Here is a 20653-nt window from a genome sequence, read left to right as displayed (position 1 = left end):
TGAGGCTGCCTCGGTCTGCTTGTGTCTGTCGGGCTGCGCCTCCGCCCGGCCTGGGGAGGAGCGAGCAGAGGTGAGGCGGGAGAGGGTCCGAGCCGCCCCTCACCCCACCCGTTGGGGCAGGCAGGCTTTCCGGGGTGCCCGTCCCCTCTGGAAAGGCCTGGATGGTGGGGGGGCTCTCGGGCTCCGGCTTCCCTTCTCCCCCGACACGCGGCCGGCCCCGGGGACTGCTGGACGCCTTGCAGACCAGGAAGCTCCAGGGACCAGGGTCTTCCCGACCTCGTTTGGGCTGTGGGGGAGGGGCTCAGAGCTCGCTGGGGTCTTCGTGGGGCACCCACGTTCCCCCTGCATGCCTGACCCTTTGGGGGCGCCGGCCCGACTGGCCTGAAGGGGAGGGAAGCCGGGTTGGAGCTCGGGGGCTTGGCCTGGGAGAAGCGAATGGTGGCCGCGCAGCCGGGGCTTGCGGCCTCCCGGAGAACCCTCTGGGGGGAGCCCCTGGCCACGGCCCCATTCTCTGTCCGAGGGGGAACCCCCTTCCTGATCCTGGCCGCTGATCCGGGCTCTCGGGGATGAGTTCGGGTCCCAGCAGAAGCTCTCGGGGCAGCTTTTGGAAGACACGAGGGGGGGCCCGTCGGTCTCCGCTCGGGTTCCCGAGACGCCCTAATGAAGGCGCCTCGAGCACCCCTCAACACCCCTCGTGCCTTTTTGTGAGTTTCCGGGGGGCCTGCCTGGTGCCACCCCCGCCCGCATCCTCTCCAGTGCGTGCCGTGACCAGTGTGGACAAGGAGGACGTCCCCCAGCAGGCCAGCTGGCCTGGACAAACCCTGGGGGCCAGAACCCAGGACCGGTTGTGCTGGGCTTGGAAGCGCCCTCGGTCGCGGGTTGCCTCCGCTTCTGGCTTGTGCTTTCCTCGGGAGCCGGAGGGAGGGTGCAGTGGAGGGGGGGCACAGGGAGGGGGCAGCTGAGGAAGAAGATGGGCCGGCAGGCGGGATTCTAGAATCCTCCCGGACTGGCCCCGGCCTACAAGCAACACCGGAGGTCAGCCAATGGGCTGGCGCGAGTGCCACCATTTCTCGCCCGGCACCTCCCAAGGGCCCAAGAGGCGGGAGCCTGGGCACGGGCCGCCAGCCAATGCCCATCAGACAGCCCGACGGCCGCCGGAGACGAGGCCTGTAAAAATTAAATTAGTTTCTCTTCTAAAAGTATTATATTTATTTAGAGGTTTATTAAAGATGATTAGAAATCAAGGATAAAGAAATACAAAAGGAGAAGGCACGTGCCTAGAGCACTGGCCCATTCACAACTCACTCACTACATCTTGAGAGCCGCGTGTGCTTATAAGCGGAAGCAGAGAGCGAGCAGGCAGTACAGTCAGTTTAAATACCCATTTTGTTCTGGGCCCAGGTGGAGATTCAAGCGAGATTATAGGGAATTCTGGGAACTGCCAAGGACTTCTGGGGATTGAAGTCTGGGGTTCAAACCTCCTTTTTTACATTCCCCTGTTTGATCCTTATTGGGAAAGATTTCCCCAAAAAGGGTCATGAAAACAACAAAGATTACAATAATGTGAGCATAAGAGGAAAAAAGAACAAAACCAATAATTGCTGGACGCGTTGCCAAAAAGCCAGTTAGGGGGCAGCCCCCTTGGTCATGAAAGTATACATACAAGTAAATGTTCAATCAACCACACCCAAAGTTCATTCTTGATCTTCTCATGCAGCTTGTGGTCTGCAGGCATCTTCATGGGGTCTTCTCCAAACAGTTCAGTTTCTGGATTCGGAGAGGTAGCATCTTCTTTACCTAAAATTCTTCTTAAAAGGAATTTAAACTTTGCAATTTAAAATAATATTTTGCATTCCCCCCTTGAAGAGGGTGATTGAAAAACACAGGATCACTTAGGGATGCATGGCTGAGGTATGAGGTATATGAATCAATTGGCAAGAGAAATTAAAAAGACATCAGAAAAATCCAAATAAAAAAAGACAATTTCTGGATGAAAATAGAAACTATCAAAATCTTATGTGTAAAAATTCCAAGTAAGGAAAAGTAAATCTATAACAGGTCCTTGAATCAGGGCCCAATCAAAATGATTTAAGCAATGATGCATTTACCCAGTCTGTAGCCAGGATTATAGAAAGTCGCCACACGATGAAAGGCAGAAAAGGGACTAGATTATAGGAGCCAAGTTTGGGATACTTGTCTGTATTTTCACAAAGAGTGTGGATACAAGGTGTCCTGCATCTTGACGTATGTTAAGCATTGCAACCTTCACACTAGGTTCTTAATACTGTGACATGTGCTTCAAATATAAAAAGGAGAGAAAAAATAAACTGAAATAGTATATTGCACATGCAAGCAAAATATAATAATAAAAGAGTTTTAAAAAATTCAAAAATGTAGCTTATAATCATTGACACTGTGTCAGCTAAGAAAATATAGAATGCAATTTTCTCACCAGAAATGAGATCCATTTCCTCTTCATATCTGGCTATGATCCACTGTGAGCACAAGCAAATGAATTTTACAAGGTTTTTTTTATAAAGGACAGTAGTACAAATATGTAGGTATCAATATCCCCCAAATTATCAATAGCCCAGTTAATTACAATAGCAAACAAACTATCATTTTTTTACATGAGTTGCTGTATAGAATTTTTAAAAGCCTATGAACTGATGGATATTTGTCACAATTTTTACAAATGTAGCAAATCTTTCAACCTTGGTAAACATATTTACAAAGTAAAACTTATTTTGGGTTTAGAACATCATCAAGAAATCTAGATATCATTCTGGTGGAAATAAAGTGAGCTGAAGAGTTAAATGAGACATGCTCCTCTTTGGGGAGCCATCCATGGGTACCCTGGCATTAACTTCCTAGCTTCCGTTCACATTTTTCTAAATGTGGGAGGTGGGGGTTATAATTGTATTTCACTTCAGCTACTAAAACGGGCCTTACCTGTCCTGTTAGGGGCAGGCAAAATGACTAGAGAGTGTTAAGAAAATTTCTAAAAATCATGTCTAAAGACCCCTTAAAATCAATTTGAGATATTTAGCTCATTAAATTTCCCAAAGGTGGTTATACAATTGTAGCAATTTTCTGATGGAGTCCATCTATCCTCTGTGACAATTTACAAAGTCAAAACACAAAAGCTGTTTTTATATGGGCTTACTCAATAATGTTTGTTCAGTAGGGTTATAGGGGAAAAGCAACAGAATATAACAGTAGTTTAAACCCAGTATATTAAAATGATTCAGTGTAACAGGATAGTATTGAATGCAGTAATATATGAACTTAAAATCACAAAGTTAAATCTTAAACAAAACAATCAGTAAAATGCAATAGAATACAGAGAGTTTTACAAAACATTGGAGTCTGAAATGCCTTAAAATGTAACCTCCAGTCTTTAAAGTTCCTTTTTTAAAAAAATTAATTATCCATTTAGATGCCTATTGCCAGAAGTCAGTGGGGGTTAAATGACTTGCCCAGGGCCACACTGCCAGGAAGTGTCTGAGGCTAGATTTCAACCCAGGACCTCCCGTCTCTAGGCCTGGCTCTCAATCCACTGAGCCACTGAGCTGCTTCCCCATAGTGAGGGTGGGTTTTTGGAATCTCAAATTTGGCCAAAGAATTGCAGGGAGTTGAAATTCTCTCCTGACTCCCAGGTGAGCTAAGTGAAAGAATCAATACAGTCAAAAGATATCCTTTTAAAGTAGCCATGCTTGTCAGTTCCTGTTTGGAAAAGTCTCTTCCTTCTTTCCCTCTTTCTCCCTCACTGTGATCTCCTGTCCCCAGTCCACGTGGAGGCTAATTGTAGCCTAAAGAAAAAAACACCCCCGTTTTTACCAGCTGGTGGAAGTGAGTCCTGGGCCTGGGGCAATGAGCGATCTGCTTGGAGGCTAGAGTTGCTGGGCCAGGAGGTTCGGGTTTGGGAACAGGATTACACGCAGCAACCTGGTGGGAGGGGCTGGGACCAGGTGAGTGGCAAGCAGGCAGGAGCGAGCTGATCAAGGTGCTTTTCTGAAAAGCCTTGGAGAAACTTGGCTTAAAAAAAAAATCTAGGCAGTAGCTATTTAAAACTGAATTTAGTCACAGTAGAGGAAAGATTTAGGAAAGTTAAGAAGATTGAGGGTATTTTGTCACAACCGATGTGGTTAGCCAAACTGTAAAAATTAAATTAGTTTCTCTATTAAAAGTATTATATTTATTTAGAGGTTTATTAAAGATGATTAGAAATCAAGGATAAAGAAATACAAAATAAGAAGGCACGTGCCTAGAGCACTAGCCCATTCACAATTCACTTACTACATCTTGAGAGCCACGTGTGCTTATAAGTGGAAGCAGAGAGCCAGCAGGCAGTACAGTCAGTTTAAATACCCATTTTGTTCTGGGCCCAGGTGGGGGCGATTCAAGTGTGATAATTAAAATGTTTGGGAGCAAGGGAAATATATAACAATTATGACCGCTGAAATATGTTTTCTACTGTGTCTTGGTTTTATAGAAATATAAGATGGTCACCAGGGAATATATTCCCAATTTATGAATATGACCAAGCCAACTTGGTTTTATAGAGAAATTTAATTTATAATACACTGATTAATCAATAGAAAAAGAGAGAAAGTAAGAAAGAAATAAGAATGAATAAATCAGTCAGTTGGTTTTATCACTCACCCAAGATCTCTCTAGGTAAGGCTTCTCATGCCAGCCTCAGGCTCCACCTTCAAGAGAGCCTCCTTTCAAGAAATGTTTCCAGAGAATTCTCCTCCTTCAGAGCCAGCCTTCTCTCCTGGTCCTCCCACAGAGCAACCTCCTCAGTCCTCCTTCAGAGCTACCTCGCTCAGAGCAAAACCTCCTCAGAGCCAAAACTTCTCAGAGCAAAAAACTCTCCTCCTTCTCTCCTCAGACCCCACTATCTTTAAGGAAACCATCTAAGTCCACTCCCCTCAGTTCTCACATCTACCAATCACTGTTGATGTCTCCCCTGTGCCAATGGTGGCTCTAGCTTAACCCAGGACCGCCCAGAGGTCTGTTTCCTTTGCACATGTCTGTTGTAGGTCATATTCTCAAATAATTAAATCTTGATCTATGCTGCAGCCCTTCCTAAATCCTGTTAGGCTGAGTAGGGTGGAGATTGTAAGTTCCAAGACCTGGTTCTGTCATTCCAAGTATCTCTATTGTATCAATTCTAAAATCAATCATGACTCAAAGAACTTCCTGTTCTATGCTTAAGCATAGGTCAAAGCCCTTTCCATTGTTTAGCAAAAGGTTTCTGTCCTAAAGTAGTCTTAAGTAGGGAGGAGAAGGACCCTCCCATGCCAAGGGTTTACACATTCCAATAGAGTTCTTACTATCAGTAGGAAATTTTTTCCAAGTATGAAATTTCCCAATGGTGAAATTTCCAACATTCATAAGTCTAAGAAATTTTAAGGTTTACACAAGTGAGATTATAGGGAATTCTGGGAACTGCCAAGGACTTCTGGGGATTGAAGTCTGGGGTTCAAATCTCCATTTTTACAGGCCCAAGCAAGGGCCCCAACCCACAGCGGGTGAACACGGTCCTGATGGAAGGAGGTGCTGGGCCTGGTGCTAGGAGCTCCTTCTAGGGGAAGAGGAGAAGCACAGGACAGAAAGGAGCATGAGCAAGACATCTCTGGGCGGCTGCAGAGGCAGAACACAGGAAAGACCTCAGGTCAACCCCGCCAGGGATCCCCGGGAGGAGGTTGCCCCATTGGACAGCCCTTGCTGGGAAGTTCTTATCCGCTGCGGGCCTTCATGGCTTCCCTCTTTGGGCTGCAGCTGAGCAGTCTGACCCTCCTCCAGACCCCCCAGGCTTTCACCATTTGAAGGCTCCAGAGTCTTCTTTAGGCAGCTGGTGGCATTGCGGATAGTGATGGGCCTGCAGTTAGAAGACCCGCTTTCAAATCTGGTTTCAGACCTTGACTGGGTGACCCTGGGCAAGTCACTTAGCCCTCTTTGCCTCATTTCCTTATGAATGAACTGGTGAAGGAAATAGTGAATCTCTCCACTTTCTTTGCCAAGAAACCCCTCATGAGTCTTGAAGAGGTGGCCTGACCCAGGCGCCATGATGGCAGATTTCTGATCCAGGCCCTCCCCCAGGGCTGCAGAAGCCCCCCTTCACTGCAGCTCCTCCATGGCTGAGGGCAGGAGGAGCCTGGCATAGTTCTCAGCCAAACTGGTCACTCACCTCAGCAGGAAAGGCTTGTGGGGGCAGAGGCTGGCGAAGTGGGAGAGCCCCGAGCCAGCCTTGCCTGCCCTCCCCCCTTCCTCCAAGAGCGGGTGCCTGGGAGGGAGAAGAACAATGACTGGCATGGGGGGGGGTCGCGAGTCTGGGCTGCCCTGTGCTAACGCGGGGCACCAGAGACCAGCCACGGCTGCTCTCCACGCTTGGCGGAGCTTCATTAAGAGCCAGTGAGTGACTTCATCGCGTTGGTGGCGAAAGGGAAGGGCAAGCATTTTGGGTAACTAAACCATCCTGTGTCAGCCCTTCACCATCTGTTTGGGCATGTTGGGAAAAGAGGGAGCCTTCCTTGGGCCGCGAGGTGCATTGTGTCCGGTCTGGACGAAGAAGGTAGGCCAAGGGGGCTGCAGCCCGCCGGTGCTTCCGTTTTAGAGCAGAGCAGGGGCTCATGGGGCGCCCTCCTCCAGCATACCCCTCCCGGCGTACCCCCTTCCTGGCAGGGCCAAACGACCCGGGATCATGGCTGGCCCGCAGCCAGCTGGTCGGGCCTGCCTCTACCCGGCATCTGGACGGCTGACTCGGCCTGCGAATTACACGCATCGACGGGGAAGGGTCCAGCACGGCCCGTTTCCAAGAGATTTCCAGCTCAGGCGAGCTCGGACTTTGAAGTGGCTGTCACGGCGCCCATCTGTGGGTGAGAGGAAGGAAGACTTTCCATTAGGGATAAAAGGCTGTGCGGGGCCTGGCGCTGGGCAGGGACCCAATTAATTAAAAGCCACTTATTTCTGCAGCCCCACCACGTCTCTACAGCGTGAGCAAGTCGGCTCGTTACGGCTCCCTTCTGACCGCAGGTGCTGGACGCTCCCCGAGCTCACAATTATCGAGCCTGGGGATGGGAGGCAGAGTCCGGATGGAGGCCCAGCCCTCCCCGCCCCCCACCCAAGGATTGCAGCCACCCCATCCTGAGCTGGAGCAGGCAGGAAGGTTGTTGCCCAGCCCGGGGACGCCACGAGGGCGAACCATTGGTTTGTGAATGCAGGGAAGGAGATGTTCCTCGTAACCCCTCAGAACTCTCATCACCAGGGATCAGAGGGAGGCTAATTCGAGGGTTGGCCAGGGGTTTCTGGGCTGCTCTGACCATTTAAAGGGAATGGGAAGAGGGGAAGGGAGAAAGGAAGACTGGGGGGACGATGGAACATCATCGGGATCTGAAAGAAAGACATCTACAGGATGAGGAGAGCAGGCCCGTGGGGGGAGCAGCCAACCCCTGAGCCTCAAAATCATCCCAACTGACCAAAGGAGAGAGGGCAGAATACCCAGATACACACAGAGCAGGGCCAAAAAGACGTGCTTCGTCACCTGGGAAACGGGAGGGAAGGGGTGGGGGGAACGATCAGGCTGAAGCAAAACGAGCTCTAAAGGGGGGTGGGGGGAATAATGAGAAGAAAAGCATTAGAGAGGATGTTAGAAAATCTCAGGAAATAGATTGATTTTTGTAAAAAGAGGGTCTGCTCCTGGCCAGATGGTCCATGTGGGCAATGGGGAGGGAGTGGGGAAGACTTTGCTGGTACTCAAAGACTTTCCAAATGCAGACCTTAGAGACTGAACTCTTCAAAGCACAATGATGGGGACAGTGAATAGAGAGCTGGATCCTGGGTTCAAATTTGATCCTAGACACTTCCTAGCTATGGGAACATGGTCGAGTCACTTAATCCCTTTACGGCTCTTCTGCCTTGGAACCAGTACACAGAATTGATTGTAAGATGGAAGGTAAGAGTTAAAAAGAATACAATGAAGAAAGTCCAGGGCCTTGGAGTCACAGGATCACAGGTCTTGGCATTAGAAATGCCCAATGAGATATCTATAAAAATACTTGGCACAGTGCTGGCCCAGAGTAAGGGCTGTTAGTGCTCTTCCTCTCCCATCAGTACGTCCAGTCAGTGGTCTCTGCTTGAAGGCTTCCGGGGAGGGATGGCCCTTCCATTGGGCTGTGGCTCTACGGGTCGGCAAGCCTTCCTTCCAAAGACTCAGTGGGGCTCCTTGCAACCCCCCTTATCTGTGAGGCCCCCACATTAGCCCTTTTCCTTCCCGCATCTTCCCCTGTCCCTGTGACCTTGATCAGCTGCCCCTAGCTTTGTTCCTGCTTTCCTACCCCAGTTAGGCCTTCCTCCTCCCCTTTTCCCAGTGTGGTGCTGGCTAGCCAGTGGGGACCTAATATGGACTGGCTGCGCACCTCTGCCCATGTTGGGCCTTCTGCTTCACTATTTCCATCTAGCAAACTTCACCAGGGCTTCAGTGCCCATCTGGAGGCAAGGTGGCCCCTGGCCCTTGTAAACTGGACTAGAAGGGAGGGAAAAGGGGCAGCTGGGGGCTCAGGGCTATAGAGAGCTGGACCTGGAGCTGGGAGGCCCTGAGTTCCAGTCTCAGGTGCTTCTTAGCTCAGTTAGTTTGGGCCAGTGTCTTCATCTGAAGAAGGGATTGCCCTCTAGAAAAGGCTTTCTCACTGTGGAAGGATGCTCTTGGGATCCCTCTGAGTTTTCTGTGACTAAGCACTTCTGTTACCTTGTGGCATGGGCACAAGCTCCTCTCCCACCCCTGTCAGCCTCTTCTAGGCATTCCCTGGCCACTGCAGAGCCTTCCTTGGGGAAAGTGATCCATGACGGGGAAGGACTGTCACCTCTGTAGCCCTGGAAACCCCAATTCCCTTCATGCAGACAAAGCTTCTTGGTCATGAATTCTGGGGCCAGAGGAAGTCCCAGGGTGCGCAGCCAGCTCCTGCTTGTAAGGGAGACCTTGAGGCCGAGCTGGGTGGATAACAATCCCCTGTGGACAGACCTCCCTTCACCAGGCGATGGTTTGTGGCTCCCTTCCCCAGACACCCCACAGTCCTCCCCTGTGTCCCATTCTTCCCCTAGGTGAGCCTTTTCCTGATGGTTCCCTTTGCTCTGGTGATCTGGGACCCCGGACCTTGGATGTTGCTTTGGTCCCATTGGGGGCGCCAGGTGCCATGCCTGGAGATTTTTTTTTTTAATTTGGAAATTTTATTTAATTAATTTAGAATATTTTCCCATGGTTCAGATTCATGTTCTTTCCCTGCTCTCCCCCCTACCATAGCCAACAGCAATTACACTGGGTTTTACATGTGACATGGATCAAATATTATTGATATTTGCACTGGAGTGATGGCTTAGAGTCTCTGTCCACAATCCTGTCCCCCCGACCATGTGATCAGGCAGTTGTTTTTCTTCTGCATTTCTAAGGGGAGGAGAAAGGTTGCCCAAGACGCTATTGAGTCCCGTGAGGCCGGATCAGGCTCAGACCAACTTGTGGGCAGCACAAGCTGTGGAATGGGCTGCCTTGGGGAAGAGGGTGGCCTTCCCTTCCTGGGGACTGCAGGCAGAGGCTGGATGAGCGGGGGTCAGGAGAGCGTTCCTCTGCAGCCCTTCTTCCTGGGGTGGCTGCCGTCAGGCCATCTGCCTCTTCCTGCCTCGGGGACTCAGTTTCCCCATCCGTAAGACGAGCTGGTTGCACCAAGTGGCCTCTGAGGCCCTTCCCAGCCTTGACGGAGCCTCAGTGTTTGTGTACTCCAGGCTTGGCCTGTGCTCAGCCTCAGAGCCCTCTTGTTCCCAGAGTACTGCCTGGCCTGCTGTTGCGCCCTCAGCCCCGCTGGGCCTCTCCCACTGCCCCCTTCTGAATCCAGAAAGGCCTCAGGGTCGAGCTGGACACCACCCAAGCCCTCCCTCTGGCACACGCATCGGGCTCTGTGGATGCCTTTTATTGCTGCCTACACGGGTGAAGGGACTTATCTGGGTCAACAGCTAGTCAGTGCCTGAGGCTGGATTTGAACTCAGGTCTTCCTGAGCCCAGGCCTGGTGCTCCCACCCAAGGAGAGGGTGCTCACGAGTCCAATGCCCTTGTCTGGGTTTTCAGCTCTCGCCTGTCTCGTGGATTCCAGCACCCCGCGGATGCCCAGGCTCCCTCCCTCCCTCCGTCCTCTCCCCTAGTGTGCCTCCCCTGGCGGGGCCCAGTGCCCAGGCCGACACCCGCTCCGATGGGGTCAGGGTACCAGTGAGAACCCATCTTGGCCCCTGCGGCGTTTCTCCGAGGGCGGCCCAGCCCCCCCCCCCCCCCAGCTCCCAGCAGACGCCCCAACTGCAGCGGCCTCCCCGGTGCCCCTCCAGCAGCCAGCCTGGGAGGCAGCCTCAGCCTGTTCCTCTGGAGGGCCCGGAGGCCTTCCCGGGGAGCCTCGTTTCAGGGCTGGCCTCTCCCAGGAGGAGTCCCTGCTCGGGACCCCCTATTCACCCCCCCATCCCCAGCCCTCCCTGTAGACTCCTCGGCCCGGGACGGAGTCGGGCCGCTGGGCCTTGGCTTGCCCGGATCCTCCCAGCCATCCCCGCTCTGGGGGAGCCCCGCACGTGCCTCCTCTGAAGAGTGGGGGGCGGAGGAGGGCGGACCTTCCCGCTCTGCCCCAGCCCCCCCCCACTTCCAGCCTCTGAATGTGCTTCCCTTTGCTGGGTCCAGGAATGAACAAGAGACACGTCACACGGGTTTATTGCACAGACGAGACGAGGTTTCTGAAGGGGGGTCTGGCGGGGGCCTCGGCCCGGGGTTCAGACAGCACAGCCTGACTGCCCTCCCTCTCCCCGCTGGGCGCCTCTCCGGCTCCTCCCCTTCCTGCACACCCCCAGCCAGGAGATGGGCTGGGGCAGGGCCTGGGGGCGCCGCCCATCTCTGGGGGTTCTTGGGAAACCAGCGCTGCCAGGGAAGAGGGCGGCGGGACGGGCCGGGCGAGCTGAGCTTCGTGGCCGAGCCTCCGCGTGGCCCCGGCCGGCTCCCCTCAGCGTCTCCGTCTGAAGGATGCCATGCCCGGGCGGGAGGCCGTCTGCAGCCCCTCGCAACCCCCCCCCCCAGCCTGACCCCTGGACCTCCGGCTCCCCCTCAGGCAGCCGCCCAGAGAAGGGACGTGGGATGAGGCTTCCCTGCCCTCCTCTCACGGGGCTCCCAGGTTTGGGCCACCCTTTGCAGTCACGCTGGGAGCTGACCGCGTGCTCCCACTTCCTGGGCGTCCCTCTCCTTCCCGGCCTTTTCTCCTCTGTCTGTGCCCGGGCAAGGGGGGAGGGGGAGGGGGAGGAGGAGCATCACCAGAGGGGAAGGGGGAGGGGGGTGCTGGGCTAAGCCTCTAGCAAGGCCTGGCATCAGACAGCAGCCGTCTGCTTGATGCTGTGGAAGCTGATCCTGGTGGGGGACGTCGGGATCGACATGGCCCGGGCAACCCGCACCCGAAGGGAGTGGTGATCCTGCCAGCGGCGCCACCTCTTCCTCACCGCTGCTCGGACCTGGAGAGAGAGGGGAGAGGCGGGGGTGGGGGGGTGGTGAGACAGAGACAGAGGGTGGGGGGGAGAGAGAGAGACACAGAGAGAGACAGAGAGAGAGAGAGAGAGAGAGGGGGGAGAGAGAGAGACAGAGAGAGGGAGGGAGAGAGACAGAGACAGAGAGAGACAGAAAGGGAGGAAGACAGAGAGAGGGAGAGGGGGGGGGAGAGAGAGACAGAGAGAGAGAGAGACAGAGAGAGGCAGAGAACAGAGAGACACAGAGAGAGAGAGAGACAGAGACAGAGAGACAGTGACAGAGAGAGGGAGAGGGAGGGAGAGAGAGAGACAGAGAGAGGGAGGAGAGACACACAGAGAGAGACAGAGAGAGGGAGAAGGAGAGAGACAGAGAGACAGAAACAGACAGACAGAGAGGGGGAGAGAGGGGTGACGGTCAACCTGGCTCCAGGGTTGAGGCTTCAGTGGGCAAGGCTATGGTCTGAGCCCATCTGCTGGGCCAACTTCCTCCCCACCATGTAGACAATGACAGAAGCTGCCGTTTCTGCAGGGTTTGCCAGGTGCTTGGCAGACGTGGCTATGTTGGAGCCTCCCACAACCATGGAGGGCTCGAGGGGCATCTCGAAGCCCTGGGGAGCCCTTGGAGGTTTTGGCGGGCGCCTGCGGGATTCCTGCTTCCTCCGCCCTTTCTGTGCCTCCCCCTCCATGTCACTGCCTTCAGCCTCAACCAGTCTGGATAAGTAGACTTGGGGCCTGAAGCTGCCCAGTCTGGCTCTCCTCCGAGGTGCTTCTGGGACCTTTTCAGGGGAGCCTCATTCAAGGCTCAGGGTTCCAGGGAACAGGAAGATGGAGCCAAGGGCAACTGTGCTGGGAACCAGAACATTGGGGCTCTCTTCCCCACCCTTCTGTTGCCTGAATGAGTGACCCTGCCAGTGCTCCTTCCCCTCCCCAGCCTCAGTTTCCTTACATGTAAAACGGGGGATTTGGAGGGGGTCTCTGCTAGCTCTGGTCTCACAGCTCTGGGTGCTGCCATACATCTGATGGAAGCCTTCTCTGCCCGGGGGGCCTCAGACCCAGAAATTTGACAGCCCTGGGCGGGCGGCTAAGGACAGAGGCTTGTCCATCTCTTCTGTCTTCCTGGGCAAGTCTTCTTTTGTGCTTCAGGCTCCCCACCGACCAAAGAGGGGGTTCAAAGAGGCCTCTAAGGGAGCTGTCAGCCCCACAGCTGTGGTTTCAATTTGCTAAAGCGCTTCCTTTTTTAAATCAATGCAAGTATCAGCTCCAAGGCACAACTGGGTAAGGGCCAGGCATTGGGGTTCAGTGACTCGCCCAGGGTCACCCAGCTAAGAACCCGGGTCCTCGTGACTCCAGGCCTGGCTCTGCCCACCGAGCCACCCAACTGCCCTGTTCCCATTCCTGCTAGCTCTCAGGTTCTCAGCCTCAGCCCTTCTGCCTCTTTCCCAAAGCAGGTGAGACTACGTCATGGTCCCCTCTCTCCCAGCGCCTTCCCCAGCGAGCCTCCTTCCTCCCTTGGTCAGGACGCCCAGGAAGTCTGGAGCCCGGCTTCTGTGTGGCCATTTCCGGTCCCTCCCCTAAGAGCCTGGACGGGGCTCGGGCCACTCACCTCTCCGTTCAGAAAGCAGTAGAACACGGACACGAAGAAGCCCTGGGGAGGAAGATGCGAGGCGGTGAGGGCCACAGGGGCCAGCGGGCAGCAAGCAGAAAGGGGTCATGGGAAAGGGGGGAGGAGGGCAGGGAGCAGGGAGGACTACGGAGGGGGCAGCAAGCAGCTAGCAGGCAGCAGCCCAGATTCAGTAGGAACTGTGGTAGTTCCAGCCAGGCGCTGTCCAAGGTCCTGAGCGCAGCTTCCACTCTTCTATGGCCCCAGGCCTAGCCCCATCCCAGGGCTGGCCACGCCAGGACCCGAGACAAGGGGAGGGGCTGCCTTCAGGAGGCCGGGGCCAGTTTGGGTCCAGGCGTGGGGCCGTGGGGCTGGGCTTGGCCCTCCCTCTCCGAGCTGGTGCCAGTCTGCATTTGGGCATGTGTACACACGCCTGGGCAGAGCACCGGAGCAGCCTCCCCTCCTCCCGGTCTGCACCCGTGCCCAGGAACCATGTGCATCTGGCTGGGCTTCACAAGAGCACAGCTAGCCTCAGGCCAGCTTGGTCCAGCCCCGTCTCCCCTCCCAGCTGAATCCTGGGGCCCCTCCCCTGCCGGGTGGGCAAGAACAAGCCCAACAGCAGCCCTTCTCTTTCCTCCAACCCCGCCGGGGGCTCCAAGGCTCTGACCTGGAAGGACTGCAGAAAGGAATTGAAGTAAATGAAGACGATCTGGGACACGTCGTCCTCCCCGGGGTTGACAAAGAAGAGCATGTAGGTGATGCCCAGGAGCGGCAGGAGGACCAGGGTCGCCTTCACCGCCTTTCTGGGTGGGGGAGGAGAGCAGAGAGGCCAAAGGTCACGGGCAAGCAGGACAGTCTGGCCCCCCCTTGGCCCAGCTTCCTCTTCCAGTCTCCGGGGCATGCTGGGCCCCATCTTGCTGTGGGACAGGAAGCTCCCAGTGACACTCAGTGCCCAACTGTGCCTGGTTCCAAGCTCTTCCCACTGCCAGTGTTGGACAAAGGTTTGGGCGCTGGGATTGAAATACATCCACATCCACCCATCCGTCTGTCCATCCATCGGTCTGTCCATCCACCTTGCAGTCAGGGAAGCATGGAGGGGACAGCTCAAGGCTGCCCTCAGGAGGGATTCTCTCAGGAGTGGGAGAGAGCAGCTCTGCGGCCACATCCTCTGGTTGCTCGGCTGACCAGCAGACCTTGCAAGTCCAGGGGCTGAGGAGAATTTTCAAGGTCTGGGTGTAGGGCTGGGGGATGGGGAGCAGTTCCAGGGAAAAGAGGAGTGAGAAGAGGAAAACATCTGGAGTCAGGCAGAAGGGACAGCCTGGGGGTCAGGGGAGCCCAAGGGAGGGGGAAGGCAGGGTCTAGGGCAGTGTTGGCGGCTGTTTTCCATTCCGCATGCCCAAAGAGTGACTTCAAGTGGCTTGGGAGCCCCCACATTATCCCAGACAGCAGAGGGGGGAAGTGCTCACATTGGGCCACTAGCCAGGGCCCACACGGGGCTGCCATGACATCAATTCCTCCCTGGTTCATGACTCAGTGATGCCCAAAGGAATATGGTTTTCCCTTTAGAAGAGAATTCAGCTGAAGCCCACTGGGATTCATTCACATTCATTCATTCATTCATTAATAGTTCATTGGGTCTAACCAACTCACTCCTTTTGGACAAGAGATGCCCAAAGGCCAAGGGGAGGGAGGAGGGCACCGAGCAGCCTTTGGCAAAGGGCTAGAAGCTGGCAAGGGGCGAGGGGCTGTGTTTCAAGCTGAGAAAAAGGGAAAGGACCCAACAGAGTGCACCCATGGGTCTTCTCTGGTCCGGGTGGCCATTTCCATAGGTTTCCCGAGGCCATTTGTTCTTATCCAGCAGGTTAAGTAGGTGGCAAAGGCATTATGGCCCCCATTGGGTAGAATTGGGAGCAGAGGCCCAATTGTGTTAAGGGGATTGCACAAAGTCACGCATACCCCCTGGGCCAGAGTGGACCCTTTACCTCCAAATCTAGCTCCCCCCTTTCCCCTCTTCTTAAGGTTCTAGGTCCACCGGGGACTGGCTAGACAGACACAAAAGGGCTTAAGCTTTGGCTTAAGGAATTCCTCCTCAAAGAACAGGGGACTGAGTAGGGGTCTCCTCTACTGGGGCCCTGTCAAAGCACCTTCCTGCTCTCTCAGGGGCTTCGGAACAGCCATCCCTACCTGGCAACAAGGCGGGGGAATGGACGAATGGAGCCGAGCACACTGGCTGCCCACACAGCAGCCGCTTACCTGTACTGCATCGTCTCTGATGTGGTTGACGCTCGAAGCTTCGTCATCAAAATCCTGACGATGTTGAACAGGAAAACAAAATTAATCTGGAAGGAAGAAGACAGACAGAGACTAGCGGCGACCCGGCAACGAGGCACAGTCTGACCATTCGATTCCCTGCTCAGGCTTTCTGTCTCTGTCTCTCCACCCAAATCTCTGGGAATCTATGGCAGAAGTATTCACAGCTAAGCGGGCAGGGAGAGACATGAAGACATTTGCTAACTAACAGCTGCTATTTGATCCAAGTTTTGATTTGTCACTAATTTGTCATGGACGGTGCCTGGCCCAGATTGTCAGCTTCTGTTCTGGGCTCTGTGCTTCTCCAGAATGCCAACTTGTCACCCCAGAGAATCTTTCTGTGCCATGAAATAATGTTTATATTGAAATAAAAGTTCAGTCATTACAGCAACAGAAAGTAATGAATGCTGGAGGGAATGTGGCAAAGTTGGGACACTAATGCATTGTTGGTGGAGTTGTGAATTGATCCAACCATTCTGGAGGGCAATTTGGAACTATGCCCAAAGGGCGCTAAAAGACTGTCTGCCCTTTGATCCAGCCATAGCACTGCTGGGTTTGTACCCAAAGAGATAATAAGGAAAAAGACTTGTACAAGAATATTCATAGCTGTGCTCTTTGTGGTGGCAAAAAATTGGAAAATGAGGGGATGCTCTTTGATTGGGGAATGGCTGAAGAAACTGTGGTATTGATGCTTATGCACTATTATTGTCCTTAAAGGAATGATGAACTGGAGGGATTCCATGTGAACTGGAACGACCTCCAAGAAGTGATGCAGAGTGAGAGGAGCAGAAGCAAGAATGGGTCCTGATCAAGGACACATGTAAAACCCAGGGACAGAGACAGAGACCGAGAGAGGGCTGTGGGGGATGTTTCGTTGCCACTTTTCTGACTACGCCATTGCATCAAATGTCTTTCATTTGAGCTAGTTATGTCCTCTGGTTGACTAATAAAACACGGGTGGGGGCTCACAAGCTGTGGTTTGAGTGGATGGAGAGCCTCCGACGGCCTTGACTCTGGAGTCTTCTCTTCTGGGGTAAACAGGCAAGGGGAGAACTCTTGAGGTCTAAAGAAGGATTATGAGCTCTTCTCTGCTGATTGGCCACAATCTGGCACCTGTCCGCAGCCAGCTCCCATCACCTCATTTGCTAACGGTGTTTGCTGGCTCTCCTGAAGCCACTCCTTTCCCTCCTCCCCTCGGTCCCATCCAGAACGTTCTTTCCCCTCCATAAGGGAACAATGCGTGGAGTTGCAAGGCGTCAGCTCTAGACACAGACATGGGCCAGACCTGACCTGACCTTTTGCCGAAGGGACCTTACAGCCACAGTGACCTTCTCAGATGGCATTTAAGAGTTGGGCGTCTCTTCCTTTCCCGGGAGAATCGGCTTAACATTTAAGAAAGCTGCCCCTGGCAGTGCCGCCTGGGCCCCAATGAGAAAATCAGCTCATTTGGGGAGAGCCGAGGCCCAGGCGGATGTGGACAGCAACTCTGGATGTGAGCCGAGAACTTCTTCCCATGAGGGATTAACCCTGAGTGTCCCACACTGTCGGCCCAGACCTCTTTGGGGGAGCCACAGACATGGGAGAGAAAAGAGGCTAGAAGGCGCCTTTCTTCACCCCCATCTACACACAGAGGGGCCCTGGGTAGCCTTTGCTAGTCACAGGCAGGCCCAAGCGCAACACTCTTTTTCAGCACCAGCATTTCAACAAGACAGCCTTCCTTGGCGACCGACTAGGCTATAGACTCTGGTACCTCCATGTCATCTCTGGCATTTGTCCTTTAATTCCCCTCCATTGGGGGCCCCCACCCCAGTCCAGGCTCTCCTAGGGCCTTTGCGGGGACCTCCTCCCTGCTCGCTCTGCTTCTGCTCCTCCCCTTCTCCCATTCACCGCTCCCTAAACGCTGCCAGCAGAGTTGTTGTGAAGCCCAAGCCTGGCCAGGTCATGACCCAGCTCAAGAGCCCTCGGTGGCTCCCCATTACTTGCCTTTATAATAGAAGCAGAAACTTCTTGGCTTGGAAGTTAGAGCATTCCACAGCTGGGAGCAAACCTTACTTTCCAGGCTCATTTCCCAGGGCATCTCCCAGCACACCCTGTGTCCCACCCCAGTGAGCCATGAGCTTCTGGATCAGAGCGCTTTTCTCTCCCACTTCCAAGCCTGTGCCCAGGCTTCCCCCAACACCTGTCTGGAATACTTTTCCTCTTCCCCTCTGCTGTTGGAATCCCTCTTCTCCTGCAAGGCTCGGGGAAGTGGCCACCTCCTCCAGGAAGCCTTGCCTTGCCTCCCAGTGATTCGCATGGGCCCCCTCTTCAAATTTCCTTGGAAACAGCCCAAATGAGATGGTCTTGCCTTGGGAGAGCCAACACTGTACAGTCTCCACTCAGCATACGGATGGAAGCGGCTGTGTGTGCGGCTGTATCCAGCAGGCCCGAGCTCTCGGGGTGGGGGCACAGGGATGACAGCAGCCCCACTACTCTCTCCAAAGCCCTGCCCCCACAGAGGTCCAGGGGGCTCGGACACTAACCCTTAGTGCTTGCCAATGACGCGGAACTTCCTAGATGGAAGAACGCTGGAACCTGGCACTGCTGGGGCAGGAGGCCTTTCTAGCTCTTCTCATACACCCTCCAGCTGCGGGTGTCTCCTCTGGCATTCACTCTCCCCTGCTCTGGACCTTCTACTTAGAGTGGTTTGCATGGGAATCCTCCAGAGCAAGAATGTGTCCCCAGGGCCTGGCACATAGCAGGAACTTCCCAGGAGTTAGTTGAATGACTTATGGAGAGTTAAAGACTGAATCAGAACCAAGGGGAGGAGGCTCCCAAGGCCACCTGAGAGCCAGAGGCCTGAAGGAAATCCCGTTCTCAGGCCCCTGGAGCAACAGGAGGCCATCTCTCCACCCCTTCCAAACGGAGGGACCCTGGGTACGCCTGCCAGTGGCTGGGCACTGAGGAAGCTGAATGAAGGAGGGAGGCAGCCCACACATGGTGAGGACTGTTTACAAAGGTGCCGAGGTGGAGGGCGACACGGGGCTGGTCTGGCAGTGTGGGGGAGCAGCAGTGCCTCAGTGCTCCTTGGAGCCACCCGCTTCTTCTTGCTCACCTGGCCAGTGAAGTAACCAGGCGGGACAAATCCATCATGCACAAGACCAAAGACTCAATGATGGCTGGCCTCAGGGAGCTCACGGTCTGCTGGGGGAAGTGGCAGAGATCCAGCCTGGGGGGTCCCGAGCAGGACGGCCCATGTGGGGAAGGAGCTGAAGAGGTAGAGGACACTGCATAGGTCTAACCCGGAAAGGAGAAGACTCGGGGGTGGTAGCGCTGCCCTTGGGTGTCTGGTGTGGCATCACCCCATGGAGAAGGGAAGAAGCTGACTCTCTCCATCCCCAAAGGATCAGGAGGGGAACCAACAAAGGAGAAGCTAATGATTCGGCCAATGTGGGTCTCTTTCCTGCTTTCCCTTTTCTTCTCAGCAGGCTTTTGTGTTTGGCCTGCAGAAAGGCACTGTCTGGTTTAGGCCAGTCCCTATTACAAACAGAGCCCTTGTGGTCCCATCAGCCCTTTCTCTCGCAGATATGAGCCCTTCTCAGATTTCTCCTCCTCTGGGTCTCTCCTGCTCTGTCTCTGGGTCTCTCCAGCTCTTAGCCTCTGGGTCTCTCCTGTTCTGTCTCTGGGTCTCTCCTGCTCTGTCTCTGGGTCTCTCCTGCTCTGTCTCTGGGTCTCTCCTGCCTTTGGTCTCTGGGTCTCTCCTGCTCTTGTTCTCTGGGTCTCTCCTGCTCTGTCTCTGGGTCTCTCCAGCTCTTAGCCTCTGGGTCTCTCCTGTTCTGTCTCTGGGTCTCTCCTGCTCTGTCTCTGGGTCTCTCCTGCTCTGTCTCTGGGTCTCTCCTGCCCTTGGTCTCTGGGTCTCTCCTGCTCTGTCTCTGGGTCTCTCCAGCTCTTAGCCTCTGGGTCTCTCCTGTTCTGTCTCTGGGTCTCTCCTGCTCTGTCTTTGGGTCTCTCCTGCTCTGTCTCTGGGTCTCTCCTGCCCTTGGTCTCTGGGTCTCTCCTGCTCTTGTTCTCTGGGTCTCTCCTGCTCTGTCTCTGGGTCTCTCCAGCTCTTAGCCTCTGGGTCTCTCCTGTTCTGTCTCTGGGTCTCTCCTGCTCTGTCTCTGGGTCTCTCCTGTTCTGTCTCTGGGTCTCTCCTGCTCTTGTTCTCTGGGTCTCTCCTGCCCTCAGTCTCTGGGTCTCTCCAGCTCTTGGCCTCTGGGTCTCTCCTGTTCTGTCTCTGGGTCTCTCCTGCTCTGTCTCTGGGTTTCTCCTGCTCTGTCTCTGGGTCTCTCCTGCCCTCGGTCTCTGGGTCTCTCCTGCTCTGTCTCTGGGTCTCTCCTGCTCTGTCTCTGGGTCTCTCCTGTCCTCGGTCTCTGGATCTCTCCTGCTCTGTCTCTGGGTCTCTCCTGCTCTTGTTCTCTGGGTCTCTCCTGCCCTCAGTCTCTGGGTCTCTCCTGCTCTGTCTCTGGGTCTCTCCTGCTCTGTCTCTGGGTCTCTCCTGCTCTGTCTCTGGGTCTCTCCTGCTCTGTCTCTGGGTCTCTCCTGCTCTGTCTCTGGGTCTCTCCTGCTCTGTCTCTGGGTCTCTCCTGCTCTTGTTCTCTGGGTCTCTCCTGCCTTCGGTCTCTGGGTCTCCCTTTATGTGAGACTCGGTTTCTGAGGAGGGGAGGGGGCTGCAGTGACAAAGCCACATGCCCAGTCATGCATTTTGTAGAAGAGGGGAAAGACATCTGGGAAATGGAGGCCGCCCAGCCCCGGACCGTGCTCTCTGTACTGCCTTGGGGTCTGGGGGCCAAAGTCTCTTCAGAGCCCAGCAGGCAGGCCGTTGCCTTTTCCGTGGCTTCCTCCATGGCCTGTTACGCCTCCTCACTGAACAGGCCCAGCATCTGGCCGAGCTCCATCCCAGGAAGTCTCGAGGCTATCTAAGGTGCCCCGATTTCCATCCCTACTTCATGGCGCTGATTTCCCGTATTCTTCCCGAGTCTGTGGGCTTTGTGGCTCTCCTCCGGGATTTGGTCTCCTGCCAACGGCTGGCCATTCACACGGGCTTTGTCCATTCTGTTCCACACCTGCCGCTCTCAACGCTCTGCGCCCTGGCTCGCCAATGCGGCCACTTTCTTTCTCCCCTTCCTTTTTCTGTTGAAAACCCTCTTGATGGCATTCAGAAGACTCCAGCAAAGCAGCTCC

At 54.5% G+C, this 20653-nt stretch overlaps 1 protein-coding gene across 3 annotated transcripts in view; it reads right to left on the bottom strand.

Annotated features, from left to right (window-relative positions):
• Positions 1-10728: 10728 nt before the first annotated feature.
• CRHR2 (corticotropin releasing hormone receptor 2) overlaps positions 10729-20653 on the bottom strand; it is a 73521-nt gene continuing 63596 nt past the window's right edge. For all 3 annotated transcript variants that reach the window (XM_056804080.1, XM_056804081.1, XM_056804079.1), the window contains 4 exons: positions 15395-15480; positions 13809-13944; positions 13145-13186; positions 10729-11529 (listed from right to left, as the gene is read on the bottom strand). In XM_056804080.1, the coding sequence (XP_056660058.1) occupies positions 11389-11529; positions 13145-13186; positions 13809-13944; positions 15395-15480 (405 nt within the window). In that variant the 3' untranslated portion in view covers positions 10729-11388. The remainder of the gene's footprint in view (positions 11530-13144; positions 13187-13808; positions 13945-15394; positions 15481-20653) is intronic.

Source organism: Monodelphis domestica, chromosome 7, assembly GCF_027887165.1.
Source record: "Monodelphis domestica isolate mMonDom1 chromosome 7, mMonDom1.pri, whole genome shotgun sequence".
NCBI lineage: Eukaryota > Metazoa > Chordata > Mammalia > Didelphimorphia > Didelphidae > Monodelphis > Monodelphis domestica.
This window is presented reverse-complemented; position numbering and strand designations above follow the sequence as displayed.